Source organism: Xenopus tropicalis, chromosome 10 (assembly GCF_000004195.4).
Source record: "Xenopus tropicalis strain Nigerian chromosome 10, UCB_Xtro_10.0, whole genome shotgun sequence".
Taxonomy (NCBI): domain Eukaryota; kingdom Metazoa; phylum Chordata; class Amphibia; order Anura; family Pipidae; genus Xenopus; species Xenopus tropicalis.
Window position 1 is genome coordinate 27,695,378 of NC_030686.2, and position 24,024 is coordinate 27,719,401.

Below are 24,024 nucleotides of genomic sequence, written 5' to 3' on the forward strand. Positions count from 1 at the left end.
TAGATATACAGTAGTGATGTGCGGGTCGAGAAATACTCAACCTGTACCCGACCCTAACCCACCCGCTCCCAACCCTAACCCACCCGCTCCCAACCCACCCGCTCTCAACCCAAACCCACCCGCTCCCAACACAAACCCACCCGCTCCCAACCCAAACCCACCCGCTCCCAACCCTAACCCTACACGTCCCGGCTTCTCCCCACAATAGTACATTGTACCTGATCCCAGCTAAGATTTAATCCTATTGGGTTTATTTAATTTTCTAAGAGTTTTTTTTAGGAGACTTAGGGGCCCATTTATTAATATTTGTATTTTATTTCCCTGAATCAAAAATTTTAGTGTTAATAATCATCATGTATTTTACTAATTACTCTAAACCACGAAAAATGAAATATTTATGAAGCAACCTAAGAGTTTTTTGAGAAAAGGTCAGATTACTTTTTGTTTTGTCATTTTTTTTTCAAGATTTACGAAAGTGTTTTTGATAGTATACGATTGTTTCTGGGTTTTTTCTTGAAAACTTTTTATAAAAATGTATGAAATTTCTGAAAAATCAACAAACTTTCATATCTTCCATATATTTTCATATCTTTAGATACCAAGAAAAAACATCCTAAATACGAATGCCTAACTGTGTGCATAGGATCACCAAAGTATCTGGCATTTAGGGGGCCGAAAAGGAGTAGTGATAAGTCAAATCAACTGGACTGTGTTTTTCTTGAAGACATTTTGCCAGACTGAATGCCAGGGGTCTACAAACAGTTTTGTGGCCATTGTGCATAACATTACCAAAGTATCTGGCACATAGAGACCCCAAAATGAAGTTAGTGCATGCAAATACAGGTCACATCAGCTACTGAAACAACACATTTACTGCATTTTGTTTTGGGGTAAAAAAAGAATATACATTGACCCCCCCCCCAAATCATATATTTTTGGAATTATCAAGTAACAAAGAACAATGCGAAATGCAACAAGATTTCTAAAAGCCAATAAAACCACTTAAATTAATGCCTTTCTATTCCACTTGTGTAGTGTAATTAGCAAACATCACCTATGGAGAACTGCCGTACCAAAAATAGGAATTCAAAGCACTACATCAAAAATAAGCATACTTTAGATTGCAAGGCCAAAAACATGGTAAATTATTTAATATGCCATAAAGGAGAAGGAAAATCATTTTGGCATTTTACTGCCAATAGATTTGCCACATTAGTGCCACCTAGAACGCTATATTTATTCTGCAGAAAGCATTACCATACCTGAGTAAAGAGCCCTAGAAGCTCCCTCCGTTTGTTTAAGACAGCAGCTGCCATTTTAGCTTCGTCTTCATAGCTTTCTGTTGCAGCTATAGCCCTTATAGATCAGATTACACATTCCTAAGGGAGGGGGGAGTGAGTTTTATGAATTCTTATGGGAGGGGGGAGAGAACTGCGCAGACTCTGGCCCCGGGAATGAAGGGTTTTTCTGAGAGACAGACACCCTTAAAACATGTTTACAAAAAAGGAGACAAGAAATCCTGTGTGCAGCGTTTCTGTGAGTGCTTATGGCTGTATTTACATAGACCATCTTGATAAAGCTTACTTAGTTTTTACCTTTCCTTCTCCTTTAAGAATCTGTATGTTCTACCTAAACAATAGTCAAGTTTACATTGCTATATTTCTTACATGCTCCTGGGTCCAAAGACTGAAGAGATTTCAGCATGATAAATTGATAGTGTTTTATTGTATATGAAAAATGCAGTTTTCTAGAAACGCTAAAATATATAGTGCATAGAAGTTTTCTTTGCTGACACTGGCCACTGCAAGCAAAACACATTTTATTTTGTTGTAGAAGCCCCTTTGCGGTTATATGTGTCACATGTGTTGTTGGACTCTTTGTAACCTTCCTGTAGCCTGGTGCCTGGTAGCGCTTGGCTTTTCTTTGAATGCTGTATATGCTAAAAGCAGCCTGTGAGCTCCCTGTGATGAGTTCTCTCGCACTGCCGTTTCTCCTCTGATACTTATTAGTCATTTTGGTTTACCTAAAGGAAACCTCCTTGTACATGTATTAATTGTGAAACAATATTTAGCATTTTTTCAAGGTCACTAAACATGATATTGTTAGACTTTATGTAAACTCTGTACAATAAGATTCATATCATAAATCATGAGAATGGAAAAAAAAGTTTGCATTCAGCAAGTTTAGTTGCGTGTTATGTGTGTGTTGTGGGTAGATAAGATCTTGTTTATCTTTGTAATATTCTGGACTAAAAATATTCTTGAAATTACTCAGTTGCTTAGTTTGCCTTAAGCATTATTTATTCATCTCTAAATCCTTAAATAGGGTGGATCAGATGGTACAGAATTGTTTATTTGTCCCATGCCAATTGGCTCAATTTATTAAGTTTGAATAGTGAATATGAAGCCATAGTATTAACTAATGTTCATCCACCAAGGGAGTTTGTGACCTTCCAGCTTTGAGATAGCAACAGGTTGGGCTCTGTGGTTTTACAAGGGACGACCAACATGGTATGATGACGATACTAGTCAAGGGGAACTTTTTTGAGGACCTTGCTACGCTTCTCTTAGATTTATTTGGGTTTAAATTCAAATGTGTGTTTTGTAGCCTCTGAATAAATAAGCAAGAAGCGTAATGTGTTCAACAGTTTTAGCCTAGGGGTGGTAAACCAGCAGCTGTTCAGCTGTTAAAAATGCCATGCTTTTTGCTCAATCAGTTGAGCTTATGTAGAAAAGTCATCTGAACTTTCAAATATAAATATAAATTCTTGTTGTTTTTTTACTTTTTTTTTACACAGACACACCTGATTCCACAAATTGAAAGGAAACCATGATACTTGTAAGAACCTTTTCCCAATGCCCCTTGAGCTCATGGTGTAATGCAGTGGGACTTGAAGTTCCATTGTAATCCCGGCACAGGGGCATCAAGTCCCGGAAGCCATTAGTTCACAATGGAAAAAGGTGAAAAAGGAGTTGCAGGAAGCTGTTACCCTTGGGGGGTAGGGAAATGGGCTGTCTTGGCAGCAGGGACCATCATGGTTTCCTTTAAATCTGTTGAATTAGGAGTATTTGTATATAAAAAGAAGTATATTTGTTATATAAAAATATGGTGCTGTATATATAAAAAATGAATATGCAGAGGGTATAACAATCTATTGCAGTGTCCAAGGGAAAAAATAAAGCCTTCAAGAGAGGTACCTTGAGAGAGTACTATCCATGCAATTAAACATGGAGAGGTTTACTGCTGTTTGGGGTTGACTTGCTGCTCTGCGAATGGCATAATGAAATCAAGTGTTGAACCCCATGACCCAAAGCAGACCTCCGAAAGCACACAGGAAATGGTTTAAGACACATACTCTTTTGACCATTGACCATTTACTCCTTTCCAATAACTTCTGAATGCTCGGTATCAGTGGTTCTGCTTCATTATTGGCCTTCCCCTACCTTTCTATGTGCATCTTCAGTGTAACCGTTCCTAACAGGAACTAAATACGGGGTCTCAGCGGTCTTTTTTTCCTCACTGGGTGACCTCATGACATCTTTGTCTTCTCAGATGAACAAATAACATATTTCAGTGAAATAAACAAACCATTTATTGGCTCAAAATTAAACAAACAATTCAAAAATAAGCAGTAAACATACTATACCAAACAATGGATAGGTGCATCCCAGTGCCTCATGGTACCCACTCTCCTAACGCATTTTGCACCATTGATTGCTTCATCAGAGTGGCATGCCCATGTCATCAGTGTGGCATGCCCATGTCATTTCCTTTATATACCCCCAACATATCATTCGTACAGTGTACAGGGTTACTACACTGTACGAATGATATGTTGGGGTATATAAAGGAAATGACATGAGGCACTGGGATGCACCTATCCATTGTTTGGTATAGTATGTTTACTGCTTATTTTTGAATTGTTTGTTTAATTTTGAGCCAATAAATGGTTTGTTTATTTCACTGAAATATGTTATTTGTTCATATATTGATTCAGGACCTATCAGTGGGATATAACTTATAGATTCTCTTTCTTAATCTAATCCACTATTATAATTTGTCTTCTCAGATCAGCATTGTGCTGAAGGCAAACAGCTTCTCCTCTCCTTCCATGACCTCAACCGTTTTAATCAGACAGAAGTCACGCAATACTTTAGATAGATAGATTGCTTATAAATTACCTAGGAATTCCATGACTATTTAGTTTTTATACAAATCATGGAACTCTTAAGGTGTCACAGAACTCTAAAGGTTTATTGCAGCCTAGAATCCTTGGCATGGCAAAGATACAAAATATGCTTTAAACCCTGGCTTTAATACCTGGGAAAGGTTGTCTGTTATTGTCTTAGTATTTGAGTTACTTAGAATGTTGTTGTCTGTCCCCTTAACTCATGAGTATATTTTTTTTATAGTATCACCTTGAAATACATATGCTTGTCCTGTGAGCTCCATATTGTGGGAGCTACTTTTAACTCCAGATGAGGATTAAAGTGCATCGGGATGACCTGGAAGCTTATTCTAAGTGCCCTTCTGGTGCTGCTAATGCTCTGTCAGGTATTGATAAGAACAATATAACTCTCGCTCTCACATTATTATTAACATTTATTTATAAATCGCCAACATATTCTGCAGCGCTGTACTCTTACACATTTACTAACCCCTGAAGGTTGGGGAAGTTGTAAAACATATGAACTATAGTACAAAGTCACAGCGTAAACTGCAGACTACTACAAGCTAAACATAACGCCATAATGTTATTTTAAACTTCCATGATCCCTTTTAAAGGTGTTTGAATTCAGGAAAATATACTATACCTGTATCTGGTATTTTAGAGCATTGGGAATATAGAATGACAATGGGAAAAATGTCCAAATGACAATTGGAATATTGCCCAGAATACTTCTCAGTATAGTAGTTCTAACTAGCCCTACTGTGCTGTGCATACACCTTCCCCAAACCAGCTCATGGACTTCTTGAGATATAAAAAAACAATATAGCGCTTACCAGTCAAATATTTTCAGAATAACATTTTCCCATAGGACTTGTGTGTAACCGTACATTCGATCGGTACTGCTGCTGGCCAGATGCATATTCTGCAGCGCTGTACTCTTACACATTTACTAACCCCTGAAGGTTGGGGAAGTTGTAAAACATATGAACTATAGTACAAAGTCACAGCGTAAACTGCAGACTACTACAAGCAAAACTGTGCTGTTTAAGTAAGGATTGTGTACTATATGTGTTCTTCCAGGCTCCCTCGGCACAAATTATGGACGAAGCATATGAAAACTGGAGGAAGTATGAGACAGAGTGCCGCCACAACATGTCCCAAGAGCCACCCGCAGCAGGTGATAACTCCCTTTGCACTTTGCATGCAGCAGCGAGCTATGAGTATCTGCTTTCACTAACAGCACATACTCTGTAAAAATGAATATGAATACAGTACATAAAATTTGCAACAATTTGCAGTTGGTCTGCTTGCCTAATTTTTGTTGGTTTTAAACCCTTTTATTCAGAAGCTCTCTAGTTTTGAAATTCAGGCAATGATTTAAATAAGTAATACAAAAAATAGTACTAAAACAATACTTTTAATACAAATAACCAAAACTGTATCCTTACCAATACTGTTTTGGTTGCTGGGGTCAATGACCCTCATTTGAAAGCAAAACGTGGCAGAATTGGACAGCACATAATTCTACAATTAAAAAAGTGAAGACCAATTAAAAAGGTTTGCCTGAAAGGTGAGAGGGAAATTGATGGGAAAATTTTACCGAAAGTCCCAAGGCAGAACTGAAACAAAAAAGAAACCTTTCAGGTAGAACCCAGATCCTGGAGAGAAGTTAACAGAGGCATCCCAACCAGTTTTGTTTGGTTTTGGTTTGATTAGTTACAATACAATTTCTCCATTTTTGTTTCTATTTCTTGACTTTTTATTTCCTACTTCCCAGCAAGTCGGGACTCGGAGAAAGCAACACCCTGATTTGCACCCCCCCTCCCTCCCCCATCTTCCCCCCCCCCTCAAAGAATGATATACAAGAATTACACTTAATACAGTTTATTGATGTAATTATATTCAACTGTATGTACCGTTAATAACACTGTTATGTAACATGTCATTCTCAATAAAAAAGTTAAAACTCAAAAAAAAACAAAAAAGGTTTGCCTGGTAGCAGTAACCCATATCAACCAATAAGATGTTTGCTTTTAAACAGGTGACCAGTAAAATCTACCTGCTGATTGGTTGCTATGGGATACTGCTCCTGGGCAAACTTTGTGCCTTTTATCACATAACGCCATAATGTTATTTTAAACTTCCATGATCCCTTTTAAAGGTGTTTGAATTCAGGAAAATATACTATACCTGTATCTGGTATTTTAGAGCATTGGGAATATAGAATGACAATGGGAAAAATGTCCAAATGACAATTGGAATATTGCCCAGAATACTTCAGTATAGCAGTTCTAACTAGTCTTACTGTGCTGTGCATACACCTTCCCCAAACCAGCTCATGGACTTCTTGAGATATAAAAAAAACAATATAGCGCTTACCAGTCAAATATTTTCAGAATAACATTTTCCCATAGGACTTGTGTGTAACCGTACATTCGATCGGTACTGCTGCTGGCCAGATGCATTGCCAAACACAACTGTCAGTGTACCATGTCCATGGTTCCTCCCATGGCACCTCAAAGGTAAGGAAATCATTAAGAATTTGAAAATGGTTGTGCATTGTATTCCTGTAATAAAGAGAAACCAGAGAGATAATGAATATCCCAACCCTTTTCAGTGCAGCATGGCCTTGTTTACAAGCACTGTGAGCCAGATGGTCAGTGGGCAGAGCGTGATGCTCAGGAATGTGAAAACGACGATAAACAGATTGAGGTAGGATTTGTTTGTATGCTATGATTTAAAAGACAACTGTAAAGTTGTAGGTTATATTTATAATTTGTTACAGTAGGAAAGGTGACATCAATACCTGTTAGGCACTAGTTTTGTTTTTTACAGTGGCACCCAATTCAAAAATGCATACAGAGAAGCTTAATGGTATTGCTACTGCTCTACCTTTCTTTAATGGTTTTTGCGTGCTTCGGTGTAGAGATGATAAGTATTAAAGGAGAAGGAAAGTAATTGTGGCATTTTACTGCCAATAGATTCACCACATTAGTGCCACCTAGAACACTATATTTATTCTGCAGAAAGTTTTACCATATCTGAGTAAGGAGCCCTAGAAGTTCCCTTAGTTTGTTTAAGATTGCAGCTGCCAGTTTAGCTTGGTCTTTGTAGCTTCCTGCTACAGCTTTAGCTGCTGGTAACTCAGATCACATATTCCTAAGGGAGGGGGGAGTGAGTTTTATGAATTCTTATGGGAGGGAGGAGGAGGAGGGGAAAAGAGAGAGAGCTGTGCAAACTCTGGCCCCATGAATGATTTTTCTTAGAGAGGAAGTATGATACAAAAAAGAAGACAAGAAGCACTCATAGGAGTCCTCTATCAAAAGAAACACAGGATTTCTTGTCTTCTTTTTTGGGGAACATGTTCTTTGGTATCAGATTCTCTCTCTTTTAGGGCTCCTTCAGGTTTGGGGCTTGAGTCTGCTCAGTTCTGTCCCTCTCTCCCTCCTTTCTCCTGCTCCCCCTCCCATAAGAATGCATAAGAACTCACTTCCCCCACCCTTAGGAATGTGTAATCTGAGCTACCAGCCTAAACAAACAGAGAGCTTCTAGAGCTCTTTACTCAGGTATCATAAAGCTTTCTGCAGAATAAATATAGCATTCTAGGTGGCACTAATGTGGCAAATCTATTAGATGTAAAATGCCAAATTGGCTTTCCTTCTCCTTTAAGGCATTTCGGAGAGTAAAACCAGAATTTGGAACATACTTTGGTCTAATTCTTATTATACTTCCCATACCCCCTCCCCATCCTTGAAGGTACACCACCCAATATTACTGCAGCTATTGAACTATCATTATAACTTGCAAAATCCTTAACAACTTTGAAAAACAGAATCTGGGTCCAGTTTTCCAGGCACCAAATTCCAAGCTTTGGCAAAAAAACACATTCCAACTACAATATACAATTGTGACATTTATCATAAATAAAAAAGCGGGTAAAGAAGAGAAAATAAATGTTCTGTGATTTTAATCTCAATATAACAAAGAAAGATGGAGCATTATGATTTTTCTGTTGGAATACACATGTCACATTTTGTATCTATTTTGTGCAGGATAAATATTTCAAGATATATGACAACTTTAAAATCATGTACACAGTGGGATACTCTGTGTCTCTGGGGACCCTTATTCTGGCTTTTGCTATTCTTGTGGGGTTTAGGTGAGTGATTGCAGTGATACCCCTGTATCATGCCTTCTATTATTCAGAGCCTGATATCTTCTTCAGCCTGGAAGTTCTATTGTCTTTTATACTGCTTTATGCCCCCGCTTTACCATAATCCTGTATTCTCTTCCCAGTAAACTGCACTGCATGAGGAATTACATTCACATCAACCTATTTGCCTCTTTCATACTAAGAGCAGTGTCAGTACTGGTGCTTGACACGATGCTCAAGACTCGTTACAATGAAAATGAAAAATTTGAAGACACGCATCTGTGGCTTAGCAGTGAGGTGAGAAAATACTGGAATTATGAAATGTTAGACCATAAAGAGGGTTAGTGAAAGGAAGATATATTTTATGGTAAAGTATTGAGTACTGGGAGTACTGGGTTGACATTTGGAATAGACACAAAAGGAACTTGTATACAATATGGTTCATAATTTAAGCACACTTACATATTTCTGTTTTTGACCATAGTGAAATACTGAATGACTTTTATCAAATTTGTGTATACTTCTTAGGCTTTCTTTCAGCAATATTACAGCTGTATCTGGCACTGCTGGAATCACCCAAGCAATGCATAGGGCTTTCTTCTAGTGATTCCCTTTGTTGCCAGTGGACAGGTATTTCGGAGAGATCTGTTACCTGCGATAGCAGAGATCTATCACGGATGACTTACCTCTCTGTGGGACATTACCCTTAGATATTATCTGATACTAGGGGCTGATTTAGGAGCTTTCAAGTAAACCCCCCATGCAATCAATAGAAAATTTTAAATCATAGCAAAACTTCACTGTCAAAAGTTAATATATTAATAAAGCATCTGTGGTTTCATAACTGCAATTTCTGGTTTTAAAATCTGACAATTTATGTTATATACGCTATATACACTGTAAATATACAGTAATAATCACTATTAGTATATATATTAGAGGGCTCATTACGAACACATGTGCAAAGCCAAAAATTCTGTGTTATTCTATGCATGCATAAACTCTATACTTGCGAATTGCATGAGAACACTGGATTATTACAGTTTGCTGAATAAGGTGCAAAGTACATGGTACACAGGTGCAAGGGAACCATGGAATTTTAACTTGCCTTAAGAAGGTATTGGTTTCAGCGTCCCTTTTGTATGTTGTACCTACACACAAGTTAGTGTTTGGCTGCAATAACTTTGGAATTCTCGTGGGGAAAAAAACCATAACAATTTGCATCCAAAAATTATACTTTACACGCTGCAATACATATGTAAATCAGCCTTATAGTGTTTTGCTGGCATTTTTTATGCCTAGCACATTTTACATAGTTACAGTAAGTCATCAACTGTCAGTTTATAGACCAGCTGCCAAGGCCAATTCCAACACAACATCACTAGGAACAAGGCCAGGGATGTCAGTATTGTGGCCCATAACGAAAGCATTATCGTCTTGTCTTATAGTCTTTATCTTACATAACAGTTGCTTTTTTGGTTGTTATAGGCCACAGTGATCATATTACTTGTGCTTGCATAATCAGATTTTATTTTGATTTTAAGGATAAAATCAGAGAACCACGGTCACTTTGTGGGTCATGTATCTGTAAAATTTAGTAAGGCAGCCAAAGTAAGTTTTACAGTACGTTGTGAAATGTTATTAAAGGAAAAGTAACAATAAAAAAGCTATTCTACCCTGCACCAATAACTGCCCTATCCTGCAAACCACTTAGTATTTAGAATACTTTAATAGAAAATACAGCAGCATCCACTATGTGAAGGCTAGGCTTGATCAGTCGATCATTGCATAGTTGATGCCTGCTCCTTCCTTCGCTGTATCGCCGTATTTCAATTGACAGGAAGCCAAGTTTTAGCAGGTATTTTCTATTAAAGTATTCAAAATACTAAGTGGTTTGCAGGATAGGGCAGTTATTGGTGCAGGGTAGAATAGCTTTTTTACTTAAAACATTTTAGTGTTACTTTTCCTTTAATACTAGAAGCTGGGATGTGTGTAGGCTACTAACTTCTGGTTACACCACTAATAATAGGAGTTGTAAAACACACAGTAGTGTCAAATGAATTGGATACATTTCGGTTTTGGAAGTTGTACAAATAAAATAATATATCTGTTCATATGTTGTTGTTGCTGTATGGCCTTCTGAACCATTATGCTGTGCCGAATACCCACCCAGTTCCTTATCTGCCCAGTTCTATTTATCCCATTTCTTTTTAAAAGGGCTCTGCTGCCTCTCCTCTGCCTCCCCTTGTGGTCTGTCCCAGATTTTTTCTTTTCCTTGCTCCTTGCTTCTAAAAAATACCCAAGTAACAATATCTTTATTCCTATTTTTTCTTTGCCTAATAATTTTTCTTCTCCCTTTCCCCAGGCTTTAGTTGGGTGTCGTGTTGCCGCAGTCCTCATGCAGTATGGGATCATTGCTAATTACTACTGGCTGATGGTGGAAGGGATTTATCTGTACAACTTGCTGGTTCTAGCTGTCTTCTCAGAGCGAAGTTATTTTGCACTCTATCTGTGTATTGGATGGGGTGAGTTAAACATTTTGTTACTCAAAAATAAACAAACATATTCCTGTCTGTGTTGGGAGGGGGAGGGAAAACATACACTGGTTCCTAGCAGAGCAGATACAGATGTCAAATGTGTGTGTGCATATATATATATATATATATATATATATATAATAATGTTATGGGTTATACAGGCACAATGGGCGGTATGTATTACTGTGCTTTCCTTCTCAGGAGCCCCGGCTCTGTTCATCATTCCTTGGGTGGCTGTGAGATATACGTATGAAAACACACTGTAAGTGCATTCACAGTTTTCTTCTTTTATGCCCCCCTTTACTTTCCCTTACCCCATGTATGTCCCCAATTTTACTTTTTGAAAGTAATCTACAGTAATTTAGGTTAAAATTAAAAGTAACAGTAATTTAGGTTAGAAATGCATCAAGTAAATCCTTTTTGTCTAAGCGAAGCCTGCCTAACTAGTAATTGATCTGGAGGAAGTGAAAAAATAGACCAGTGCTTGTACTAAATTTATTTTAGTAACTATACCAGTAAATCAGCTTTAGGGCGAAGACACATGGGGCACGCCAATTAGTCACTGCGACTTTTTAAAAGACTTATAAGTTGTGGCAACTTACCACCCCATGTGTCTTCGCCTTTAAGGAGAGAATTCCTCAACTTCAAAGCTTTAACTGTAAAAATCAGTTTCATACCTAAAGATGAGCCCTCCTTTCTTCCTATTTAAATGGATGTTCTTGTGTCTGCTGGAAGGACCTATTGTGTATAAGACATTATGGAGTGTATTGTATGGTCCCCTTATATTATCTTAACCTTACTTTCTCTTTTCTTTATTGCTCTCCCTTTCTCACCCACACATCTCTCTTTAGTTCACTTTATCTAATCTCTAATTTTTAATTGCGTATCTCATTTGCCATTTAGCCCCAGTCATAGCTGTGCTGAGAAAGAAGGGGAGGGGGGTAGTCATCAGCCTACAGTTGCTGACAAATCATGTTCTGCCAAATTAACAGCAGAATCCTTGCTGAAACCTCTGGGGACTCATGATGTGTACACTGGATACCATACTGTCATCAGATAACATTAATAACAGCCTGGGACAGGGACAAGGACCACCAGGATCTCTCTCAGAGCATCCCGGTAAGCAGGAAATCAAGGATCAACTAGCCTAGTGGACAAATCTTAAAGTGATCAACAAGGGTCCAGCTGATGTCTGCATTGGAGGCCATAACATACTTCCTCCAGTAAACAAATAATATAATGACCACCAGGATCTCTCTCACACAATAACAATAAGCAGGAAATCAACTAGCTTGATGGCTGAATCGTTACAGTGGTGGGCATGGGTGCTCCTGGGCCTTGTCCCTTTGGCAAATCATTAGCATGGATGCCATTTTATCAGGCCATCTATTGACGGGGAAATTTAAAAAGAAGCTTCAAATCAGTATGTGTGAATGGAGGGCATTACTCAGTCCTCTCCCTTATCTTGCCCCCTTTCTTAGATCCACCAATTGTACTTAGACAATGCCACCATAGTCAATAGGAAGGCACCTGTTGCTAAACAGCAATGGAGGAGATAGCCAGAATCTGGCACACAGGCGGACAGAACATGCTAGCAGTTCCTGCAATTTACATACTTTGCATAGGAAACTGAAGGTAGATTACTTATGGTGGAACATGGTAACAGAGAAGACCAAGTGGAAGACCAAACACACACTGATTTCTGTAAAGTACCCTTGCAAGAAAATATTTGGCAGATTGACCAAGAAGAGTGGGAAGAAGCCCTTGAGTCCCAAATATGCTTCCCATGCAAGGAAATGTACAATCCAAACTTACATTCTTCATAGAGCCAATTTAACCCTCCTGATTCTCCGACACTTCTCTCAAAACACAGATACTATTTGCCCTAGATGTCATTCAAAACAGCCCCCACTCATTGATTACTGGAAGCAGGTAACCCAGTTTATACATGATGTGATGGGATCGCCAGTCCCACTGGATCCTAAAGAGTGCCTGCTGGCTATTAGCGAAGACCTTTACCCTAAAGCATACATGAGAACGGCAGTAGCTGAATTACGCTACCTGGCCCTTAAACATATAACAAGCAAATCATTATCTACACAATCCCCAACACTAAATGGCTGGCACTCCCCTATAGCGAAATTACTTATAAAAACAGGGGATACCCATACAAATACAACAGGGTATTTTACTGACAACTGAATACTGAAATCCCATCCCATATGAAAAAATATAGTAAAAACTATACATTAATATCTATATGTATGTCTTGCTAAACTTGAAATAATTTGAAACCATTGTACAACTGTACCTATACAGGTATGGGATCTGTTATCCAGAATGCTTGGGACCTGGGTATTCCAGATAAGGGGTCATTCCGTAATTCAGATCTCCTACCTTAAGTCTACTAAAAAAATTATTTAAACAGTAATTAAACTCAAAGGATTGTTTTGTCTCCAATAAGGATGAATTATTTCTTAGTTGGGATCAAGTACAAGGTACAGTGGTATTATTACAGAGAAAAAGGATATCATTTTTAAAAATGTGAATTATTTAATTAAAATGGAGTCTATGGGAGATGGCCTTTCCGTAACTCTGGATAATGGGTTTCCGGATAAGGGGTCCGATACCTGTACTTACCACATATTAGCCTCTACAAATGTACTACAACTCAGCTTTCAACCCTGTTCTTTTAAGACTTGAATAAAGTGTTGAATAAAAATAAAGAACATATGACTTGAAGTATAAATACAAATAAAGTTGCCTTTACCTTTGCTCCCTACATAAGAGACATGGGTAGTTATCCAGAGAAAATTGTCTTTTAAGAAGCTTCTTACTAAAAGTAGTCTCTGCTTTCCACATCAAGCAGTTCATTCCCTTTGTCCAACAGAATCAGGCAGAAAGTCAAGTGCATATTATGAAATCAGAAAGGACAGTTAAGAAATATGCCATTCAATCTTTGCATTAATTATCAGCATTCAAGGAGACAACAGTAAGCAGGCTACTAAATGGTGTGCTTTACTAAAACTTCATGTTCTTTTACTTCTATCCCTTTAAATTTCCTCCACTCACCCACAACTACCACCTTCCTTTTATGCTTTCATCATTTTCTTTTTACCTTCTACTCACTTAATCTTCCCTTTAAAAACCTTTGCTTCACTTCCCCATTTCATTGTTTGAACCGCTTTTTCCATACTGCTCTTATATTCCCACCTTTCTCTTTTGAGCAAACTTTTCCCTTCTTAACAGCTTACCCCATTAAATCTCGGTTCTATCTCCAAGCACATAGGGCTAGCATCTCTCTAACTTTGTCTTACTATCTCCTGTTTACATTTGTGGGCTTATTTATCAGTTTTCGAGTTTGTGAATTCCAGTTTGTTTTTCTAAATCGAATAAACTTGTATATCGAATGCTTGATTTTTTTATTAATTTGGTAAACTCGTTTGAATAAAAAAACTCGAATAGCTTGAATTTTAGAGTTTACAAACTCCGATACCTGAAACTGAAAATATGGTTTGACTTTGACTTGACTCCAATTGACTTCTATAGAAACTCACAAGCTTTTAGATGGTTTTGCACTTAATACATACCAGACATTCAAGTGTTTGAACCATAATTCGAATTTGAGGTTTTTTAGCACAAAAAACTCAATTCCTGAAAAAAAGTGTTGATAAATCACTGCTAAGTGTTTTTCATTCTTTGAATTGGATTGGATATAAATGTGGGTGTTCTCCAGAAGTCTCAAATCTCCAGGCTTTTCGTAAGGCACGAGTTCCACAGATAGCAGTTGCACTAATTTCTTGAGCACATGTTAGATTAAGCAGGAAATTGTGGGTGCACAGAACCTTCCTTCTTCGTGTATATGCATTCAAACATAAAAGTGGGAGCTGTTGTATTGGTCACTTAGTCAGAGGCATTCTCCATAAGCCTTGCCTACTATTGCCTGCTTCCCACCAGCCTAACTGTAAATCTAAGGTTATTTTTGCTCCCTGCAGCATTTTTTTGTTGGCAAATTATTGTCTACAAAGTTGGGGATCAACTAGCAGTTAGGCAGGTTTCACTTAGGCAACTTGATGGAAGTGTGTCATATTTCAGCCTTATCTATTTTGTTGCTATGCTTCTGTTCTCTTAACTGGGAGATATGAGGGAACATTTAGTTGCAAAGTTAAGTAACATTAGCTAAGAAAGGCACTAAAATGAAGTCAAGTGATACTCTTCCATGAAAGACTTTTGTGTATATAGGAGCTGTTTAAGATAATAATTCTCATTACCTACTGTCACTGAAATCATTCAATTTCCTGGAGCTGTAAAGGTAAGCCAGATATCAACAAACAATCTCTTTCCACATGTGCATCTCTAATAATGATATTATTTCTCACTTCATTGCCCCAGTTGACTTACTTTGAAAGTTATTATGATTTATTGTTTTATATAAGGGATGTTGCTTTTTGTAGAAGTTTATTCTGTATTTCCACATAGATTTATAATCACTAGTGACAGAATTCCGTATGCACAATGATTGGGCAACTAATGTTGTGGGGATTTGTCTGCCTTTAGGTGCTGGTCCACAAACAACAACATGGGCTTCTGGTGGATCATTAGGTCTTCTGTACTCCTTGCTATAGTGGTAAGTAATTGACCCTTTATGGAAAGAGGACACCTCTTATGCACAATGTTGTGTGTGAGGTTGTTTTAGCTTTGTGACGCTAAAGTGACACATATATTTTCCCACCTGCTATTTGCATTACTGTTAATGTAGAAAAAATTGAGGTACCAGCACTCCCATGTAGCTCACAGGTTTGCTATTCCTCTTGCTGGTGGGAAAGCATTTAAAGGAGATAAAGTCATCTGCAGCAGAGGAGATTTATCAGGGTTATTTATTTTGATTGTTCTTAGAAACCTGCAGCTTTGGATAGGTGTGTGTATGTATGTTATTTCAGTTCTGGCATGCCCAACCTTTGTCCCCAGTTGTTTTGACCTACCACTCCTAAAATACCTCTCCACAGAAATACTAATAGCTTCAGAAACTGTTGGACATTGCTAACCTTGTCCATACTGGAAAGGTTTAGGTGTAAACTTTTGCAGAATACATATATTTTTTTACATTTAGATCAACTTTGTAATCTTTGTACGGATTATCCAGATTCTGGTGTCCAAAATGCGGGCCCATCAGATGAGGTACACAGATTATAAATTCAGGTAAGTGCCTTGAGAGATTAGGTCAAAGACAAGTCTGCTATACCTGTTAAAGAGTAATAGATGTGCTGGTTAAACAAAGAATATATATTTTGTTATTTAGGTTGGCTAAATCCACACTGACTCTTATTCCACTGTTGGGAATACATGAGGTGGCGTTTGCTTTCCTCCCAGAAGAGACTGTCCATGGAACCCTACGCTTGGTCAAGCTTTTCTTTGACCTCTTCATTAGTTCTTTTCAGGTATGCAAACCAATAAGATAGAACCTTGTCCTGGGAAAATTATTTCCTATGATATAATTCTAGCTTCAAATTCCTTCGTTATGCTATGTAAGGATGTACAGATTTTGGGGTTTAGCCCAACCTATGACTTAAATAATTGTTGTATTCAGATGGCTATTGCTTAAGTATTTAAGAATTTGATCAATTTTAATTGTGCAAATTAGGATTTGTATTTGGTTTAGTATTAGTTAATTCCTCTTTTTGCTGGATTTGGTACTTTTCATACTCCTTTGTTTTAGAAAATAAGTTGATTTTTATATTTCCTCTGCAGGGCATGCTTGTTGCTGTACTGTACTGTTTTGTGAACAAAGAGGTAGGTCCTTGTTCCTGGAGTCTGTTGCTGTGTGTCACAGGATCAGTACCTTTTGTCACGCAAAATGTGGTTTCCTCCATCAAATCTGGCTTCCTCTCTGCACATGTGCAATACTATTACAGTAATAATACAGTCTAATACAAATATTGTATATATTTTTCATCTGTAAACAAGAATTTTAGCCAGATTGTAATAAATATTTTGAGTAGTAAAGACAGTGAATGTATGAGCATAGTGAAAAATTAGGATATTTGTGATTTGAACTGAATATGAAGCAAGCGTGTGTGGTGGACTGTGAATGAGCAGAAGGACCATCCTGACCTTTTGTGGTCTGGCTTTCAAGAACTTAGATATATTCCTTCTTTGTGACCACAGGTCCAGTCTGAGCTGTTAAAGAAATGGAAACGTTGGAAACTTGGGAAGGACATCAAGGGTGAATATAAACACACATATACCCAGACACCGCGTGTTGGAGCTAGTACTGTCTATGAAAACCATAAACTAGTTGGCTGCTGGCACAAAGGCACAGGCAAACCCCGGCATAATGGCAGCATGTACTATGATGACAAAAACAGTACAACAGAAAACATTACATTAAGTGAGAGGCAACTCAGCTTCAACTATCCTGACAGTGGAGAAAACACTTTCTAAACTTTTCCAAAACACACAGATTATTATGAAAGGTGACTGGTGAACTGTAAATGAACAAAATTGTTTGCACTCAGAAGGACAAGGTGAAGAGCCAGTACCAAAATCCAACGACATTGTCCATGCATAAAGATGAAAGAATTGATTAACTCACTGATAAACAGGTGACCATCGCTATGACAGAACCTAGCTTTCTGAAAGGACATGCTTTCAACAGGTTGTGTATATCTGAATGTTATTATGGCTGTACGTATTATTCCTTTACTGTAAATAACATGTAAAACCAATAATAATGTACAGAAGTCATATTTATACAAAGGAAAATGTGACCTCGTAGATCTTAGAACAGAAAGTACATACTGAAATACAAACTCAATGTAGCATATTAATCCAGGATAACATTTTTGAATGATGTGGAGTGGTTTGAATCACGGAGTGGAAGATGAATAGAATTGAGCAAAGGAAGATAAATAGAATTTTAGCCTAACAGTGGCTCCCGGGGTCAGTGACCCCCCCAAACCACCTGATCGCATTTTAAATTGCAGGATGGAAAAGGCTGTAAAATGTGTAAGGAATAAAATATGGAGACCAAAGAGACCTAAAAAGTTCTTAAAGGAGAAGGAAAGGTAAAAACTAAGTAAGCTTTATCGTAAAGGTCTACGTAAATACAGCCATAAGCACTTAAAGTAATGCTGCACTGAGTCTTCTATCAAAAGAAACACAGAATTTTTTTTTTCTTTTTTGTGAACATGATGTTCCAGTGTACGACTTCCTCTCTCAGAAAACTCCTTAATTTCCTGGGCCAGAGTCGGCTCAGTTCTCTCCCCTCTCCTGCTCCCCCTCCTACTAGAATGCTAAGAAATCCCTCCCTTAGGAGCTATAACGGCTAGAGACTGCAGGAAGGAAGCTACTTCAAATGGCAGCTGCAATCTTAAGCAAACAGAGAAAGCTTCTAAAGCGGTTTACTCAGGTATGTTAATGGTTTCTGCAGAATAAATATAGTGTTCTAGGTGGCACTAATGTGGCAAATCTATTGGCACCAAAATGCCAAAATGACTTTCCTTCTGCTTTAAGAATAAGACATTCTATAACACGCTAAAGGGTTTATGTATGACTTTAAAGACAGTGTGCAAAGTGCAAAAAATTGGTGGAGGACACAGGCAGCAACAGGGCCCTGTTCTTAAGGATAGAACTGGCCTGTTGCCCCTAACACTGAGCTGTGTTCCTTGTGCTGGGTAAATAATCAGGCATGTATAGCACAGAACAGCATTCACCTGGGCAGAAGTGCTGTCCAACTAAGCACTAAGGGGTGCGCTCTTGCAACTCTGCCCTGGGGAAACATAAATGACCCCTCTAATGGCAATTACATGGCAATGTGTACCACTGCTACAGATGCCTGCGAGCCTACCCTGTTCCTGTATGAAAGTAGATTTTGTAAGATAATAAACTGATTGCGACAATTGCAATAAACACAAAATAGCAGTTGTGCTTGTTTTAACACCAGTGTTTGTACCTCATTTCCTCCATGAAATGTGGTTTCCATTCCATTTTAAGCACGAATGATAAAGAAAAACAGCACTAGCAGCAATAAACAAAGAATATGGGAAACTTTAACATTTTCTACATTTTCTAATGTTATATATTATTACCACTAAATATGTATTAATAGCTTAAACTAACAGCCAAGAAATGTATTCTAATTGACTAGATACATAGTAATTTAAGTTGAAAAAAGGCATCACTTCCATAGAGTTAAACATTTTTGTCTAAATAAACCCAATCGAACTGCTAGTTGATACAAAAGAAGGCAAAAACCCATCTTAAGCCTCAGCTTCAGAGGGAAAAAATCCTTCCTGACTTCAAGATGTCAGATCAGACTAGTCGAGCTTGCTAAAAAGCCATCCAACCCCTTCTTAAAGCTGTCTAATGTATCTGCCAGTACCACTTCAGGGAGAGAATTCCACAACACGGCTCTGCCTGTAACAAATATTTGTATGTATTAAGATGGAACCTCCTTTCTACTTATCTGAATGAATGCCCCGCAGGGATATTAAGCGCCCACGGGCTACCACGGGCAACTAATCTCCACGAAATGCCTTTCCACCAGCAATAAAGTAAATCAATATCAATATGTGTTGCTTTGTTTTTCGAAGTCATGCAAAGTTTCCTCCTTCAGGGAGGAATAATAATGGATGTTGCCAGTGGGAAATCATATCCATTGCTCTGGTTTTCCAAAGTAGCCCAAAGTTGTCTCAAGAGAAAACTTCGGGCTACTTCAGAAGACCAAGGCAAGTGTATGTTTTTACATATCTGCCAGTGGGAAAGCATTTCCAGGAGATTAGTCACCTGGAGTAAATCTGCTCTACTGCAGAAGACTAATCTAGTATCATCAATCTCCCTATGTATCATCACTCTAAGGCAGGGATCCCCAAACTTTTTTACCCGTGAGCCACATTCAAATGTAAAAAGATTTGGGGAGTAACGCAAGCATGAAAAATGTTCATGATGGTGCCAAATAAGGGCTGTGATTGGCTATTTGGTAGCTCCTGTGTGGACTGGCAGCATACAGGAGGCTCTGTTTGGCAGTACACCTGTTTTTGTATTCAACCAAAACTTGCCTCCAAGCCAGGAATTCAAAAATAAGCACCTGCTTTTAGGCCTCTGGGAGCAACATCCAAGGGGTTGGGGAGCATCATGTTACAGGTAGATTAGTCGCCCACAATAAATCTTCGCTACCCAAATTTGCCTCACTAGAAAACTTCAGAAAACCAAAGCAACACGTATGCTTTTCCACTGGCAAATCACTTTATTGCCCGTGAAAAGGCATTTTGGGGAGATTGGTTGCCTGTGGTAGCCAAGATTAAACTAGGGGCAACTAATCTCCCCCTGGGACATCAGGCTAAGGGTAGTGACACACAGGAAGATTAGTCACCCCGCAAGCGACTAATCTCCCCGCAATGCCATCCCACCGTCAAGAATGTAAATCGCCGGTGGGATGGCATATGTGGTGCTTCGTTTTCCCGAAGTTGCCTCTCGAGGAGAGGCCAAAGGTCGGGAGCAAGTTGGACAAGCAGGAACAGGGAGTAGTGGGGGAAAGAGTCTGGGACTGGACGGAGAGAGCAAAAGGTCTGGGACAGTCAGGAAAGGGAAGGAGCAGGTGTAGAACTAGAGACAGGGAGGAGTAAGATGGAGTAGGCAGAGAGTCTGGAACAGAATCCAAACAGGGACAGAACAAGAACAGGAAAAGAACAGGACTAGAGCATGGAACAGGAATAGGAACAGGACTGGAACAAAACTAGGAGCGGACCAGAGCCAGAGCAAGGAAATGGAAGCCAGGGTCATGCCACAGTTTTCAGGTAGCAGTTGCAAGTGCTCAGGTAAAGGAATTAAAGAGAGCTGGGGTTATATAGGGAAGAGTCAGCCCTGTTTGGCTGACCTGATCTTACCCATAAAACTGCTAGGATAGAATTGAAAAACAAGGTAAAAATGAGAATGATAGTGGAAGAGAGAGAGCATGTCAGCCTGTCTCCTAGCCCAGTGTTAAAAGAGAGCAGCCAGTAACCAGAAGGTTCTCAACAGAACCTTAAACAAGTATTCCTGTTAATTTTAGCTGAAAATCACATATGAAAACACTGCTATACAGGGCCGGAACTAGGGGTAGGCAGAAGAGGCGGCTGCCTAGGGCGCAACGATTGAGGGGCGCCAGGCAGGAGCCTCTCCTGCCCACCCCTAGTGCTACTTTGTCACTGCCTCCGCCGCTTGTCATTAGCGGCGGAGGCAATGACCGATCTGGTGAGGAGGTGGGAGGAGTTGGCCGACCGGGTTGCCTAGGGCGCCGGTCGGCTTGGCCCGCCCCTGCTGCTATATATAGGCAATACAAAATACAATACGAATGACTTGGTTTGATGTATATATGCCCCACAGAATCTTGTCATAAAACTGTGTGGAACTGTGTGTAAAATATTGAGCATGTTTCATGCATCTACATCCAACAGTGAATGTATTTCCATGAGAAACAAACATCAATTTCTTTGAAAACAGAGAATGCAGCATTTACAACAATCATGTTGAATTGTGTGTCTGTGAAGGTTCTCATTCATCCAGGTCATAGTATATCTGTAGTAATAAGTCTAATCAACTAATCAACTAGACATGCTGAATTTTTTCTTGAAGACCAGTCATCCGACTGGCTTTCTCAATTCAGAATGACTTATACAAGGAAACTTATACAAGAAACAAGCACAACTGTCACAGCAAAAGATAAGGGCAAGGAGAGGCAACAGAACAAGTTCTCCATCTTGTTTACCTATACTGGGAACAGCCAAAAAGAGTAGAAATTAACCTGGCGAAGAAAGCAAGAACCTAGAACACAGGAAAACAAAGAAAAGTCAGTAAAGATTCTGTCTGACTGGGCTCTTACCCAGCCAGAGATGGAAGTCCTAGCCAAGGGTTTATACTTTGCAATTGCTCCCAAATAGGTAATATTTATCCGGTAATAGATATTTTCCCAGCCACTGAAGCCTCATTCCATAACAACAAAGTATTACACAATAAGGCTGAGCAACTTTGCCCTAAAAAGTCTGCAGCCTTAGCCAGTGCTAAACCAATGCCATCCAACTCGAAGAATTAGATCTGTTGATGGAAAGGCATCCAACAAACTATCCCATGAAGTTAAGCCCCAAATCTTACCTTTATTGGCTGAGGCACTTACTCATTATGCACGTGTGTGTGCCTCAAAATGGCCAGCTCTACCAGGAACTAGATACCCTTTATAATACTCCTTTAAACTAGGAAGTCAACATGGTAGATGAATAGTAGAAAGCCTTAAAAAAACATTTTTTGTGTAATTCCACTTCTGTAAATATGAAAACAATATATTTTCCATAATACCAGCATATACCAGAAATATAAATTATTTTATGCACAAAAATACAACTGATTTTATGTGGGGTAAAACTACAAAAAAGTACGCTCACATGCTGCCTCTGCAGATAGAATCCTCTACCTGCCCAAGAACGTACAAGGTACGTGCTTGGCAGATAGAGCCTTTTTCTGACAGCATGTACAGCATATGTTCTTGGGAGTTAAAGTGTGCAGGGCACATACATTCATGACCAAAATTAAAATACTACACAAACAAATGTGTACCCAGGGCCACACCTAAAGGGAAGAGGCACGTGCCTAGCACACAATGGTGGGAGGCATTTACTCCCCTAAAAACCACATGTTGTTTACCTCCCATTTGTTGTCCACACTCGCTTGCTTGTATAGTCTCGTGGGGAGGGAAACCAGGTGGCTTCTGGGTCACCTAAGGTTTAGCTCGGCACTGTGTGTACCTGTGGTGCTTTCATCCCCATGAAACATAAAAAGTAAATGAAATTACTAGCACAATTTGGGGGTAAATATCATGCCACCTTAAAACCTTCCACCTTACAGCTTCTTTATCATCCCCTTGATGCAGTTAATCTTGTGTGCAACTCTGCAGTCTTCTGCATCTGACTGGGATGAGCCATAGTCACAAAGAAAAACACAGGGAGGATACAGCCACTGATAAAGTGAAGTAAAATAGTGAAGCAAATCCAAAATAAACACATTTGTTAAAAGGATCATTTTTATTATATGATCTTCAAGAGTTGAATAGTTTTTTTAACTTGCCGTTATGAGATCACTTTGAGTTAAAAGTACAGTATTCTCTGGAATGCAGTTATTGATTTGTTTTCAATTGGTTACCTGTGGTCAGTAAATGTTACATTTTTGTCTAAAGTTCATATGCCTGCAGCATGCTAAAATGGCTGCAAAAAATGAGCGCTCATTAATGCCTTTCATAAAAGGTTTTTGCTGCCTGCTCCTTCCAAGGGCACCTTGTAATTACCAGCAGCCTGGGGGCAGTGGCATTTCCAGGGTTCCATTTGCAGACAATAGGTGCTACCGACAAAAGTCAAGTGAATTGCACCTAATGCCATAATTAACCCTGTGTGCATTGGCATGACTGCATCCCCACTCTGAAAATGTTATCCGCAACTTGCACCCCATTCACTGAAACAACACCACAACGAGGGGGTAATATTGGGGGGAAATGCCACTTTGTGGGGGGAAACATGGAAATGTGCATCCAAAGAGTGTACTTTGCAGCACGTGCTACATTTTATATAATTTTACTGGTAAGCACACTCCAGTGCTTATCCTGCAGCATTCCCAATCCCTGTATATATCAATCACAATACACGTCATTATCCAAAGAACCTGGGCATGCACAGCCAGAGGGATCCCCCTCATGAAAAAACACATTTTATCAACCTGTGCTAAGTTTCAATACAAAATGACACACACCAAAACCTTTCATAATTATAGGAACAACTTTTGGCACAAATACAGCCACTAGGTGTTGTTTGGAACGCATGGTAAATTCTGATTTTAATGTAAAGGTAAATCAATATCCTTTTCTTCCTTGGATATGGTTTTGGGATCAGTTATTTAAATGAACTTATTGGATGTTATCCCAACACACGCAAATCAAAAAGGTATACATAAAATATTTACATATTTATCCCTGTTGTGTATTTTACATGAGAAAGGTGTGAAGCCTCACAAGGAAACTTGAGAAAAAAAAAAAGAAACACATATGTGTTTAAACCATTTTACATTATTGACGATGTGAAAGCATTTTCTCAAGAATAAATGTCCATGGTAACTTATCTCAATGGCAAATAATTAATATCTACCCC

At 38.8% G+C, this 24,024-nt stretch overlaps 1 protein-coding gene across 3 annotated transcripts in view; it reads left to right on the forward strand.

Moving 5' to 3' along the window:
* The window catches only part of gcgr (glucagon receptor), a 42,518-nt gene extending 23,090 nt beyond the window's left edge, over positions 1 to 19,428 (forward strand). The window contains exons 2-14 of one of the 3 annotated variants that reach the window (XM_004916369.4): positions 4,413 to 4,554; positions 5,252 to 5,348; positions 6,586 to 6,693; positions 6,789 to 6,883; positions 8,224 to 8,330; positions 8,468 to 8,621; positions 10,690 to 10,849; positions 11,063 to 11,123; positions 15,419 to 15,488; positions 15,972 to 16,060; positions 16,161 to 16,299; positions 16,610 to 16,651; positions 17,027 to 19,428. In XM_004916369.4, the coding sequence (XP_004916426.1) occupies positions 4,501 to 4,554; positions 5,252 to 5,348; positions 6,586 to 6,693; positions 6,789 to 6,883; positions 8,224 to 8,330; positions 8,468 to 8,621; positions 10,690 to 10,849; positions 11,063 to 11,123; positions 15,419 to 15,488; positions 15,972 to 16,060; positions 16,161 to 16,299; positions 16,610 to 16,651; positions 17,027 to 17,302 (1,452 nt within the window). In that variant the 5' untranslated portion in view covers positions 4,413 to 4,500 and the 3' untranslated portion in view covers positions 17,303 to 19,428. Of the gene's footprint in view, positions 1 to 4,412; positions 4,555 to 5,251; positions 5,349 to 6,585; positions 6,694 to 6,788; positions 6,884 to 8,223; positions 8,331 to 8,467; positions 8,622 to 10,689; positions 10,850 to 11,062; positions 11,124 to 15,418; positions 15,489 to 15,971; positions 16,061 to 16,160; positions 16,300 to 16,609; positions 16,652 to 17,026 lie in introns of those variants that run through there. The other 2 variants (XM_004916370.4, XM_018097811.2) reach the window with 2 other exon arrangements.
* The last annotated feature ends 4,596 nt before the right edge of the window (positions 19,429 to 24,024 follow it).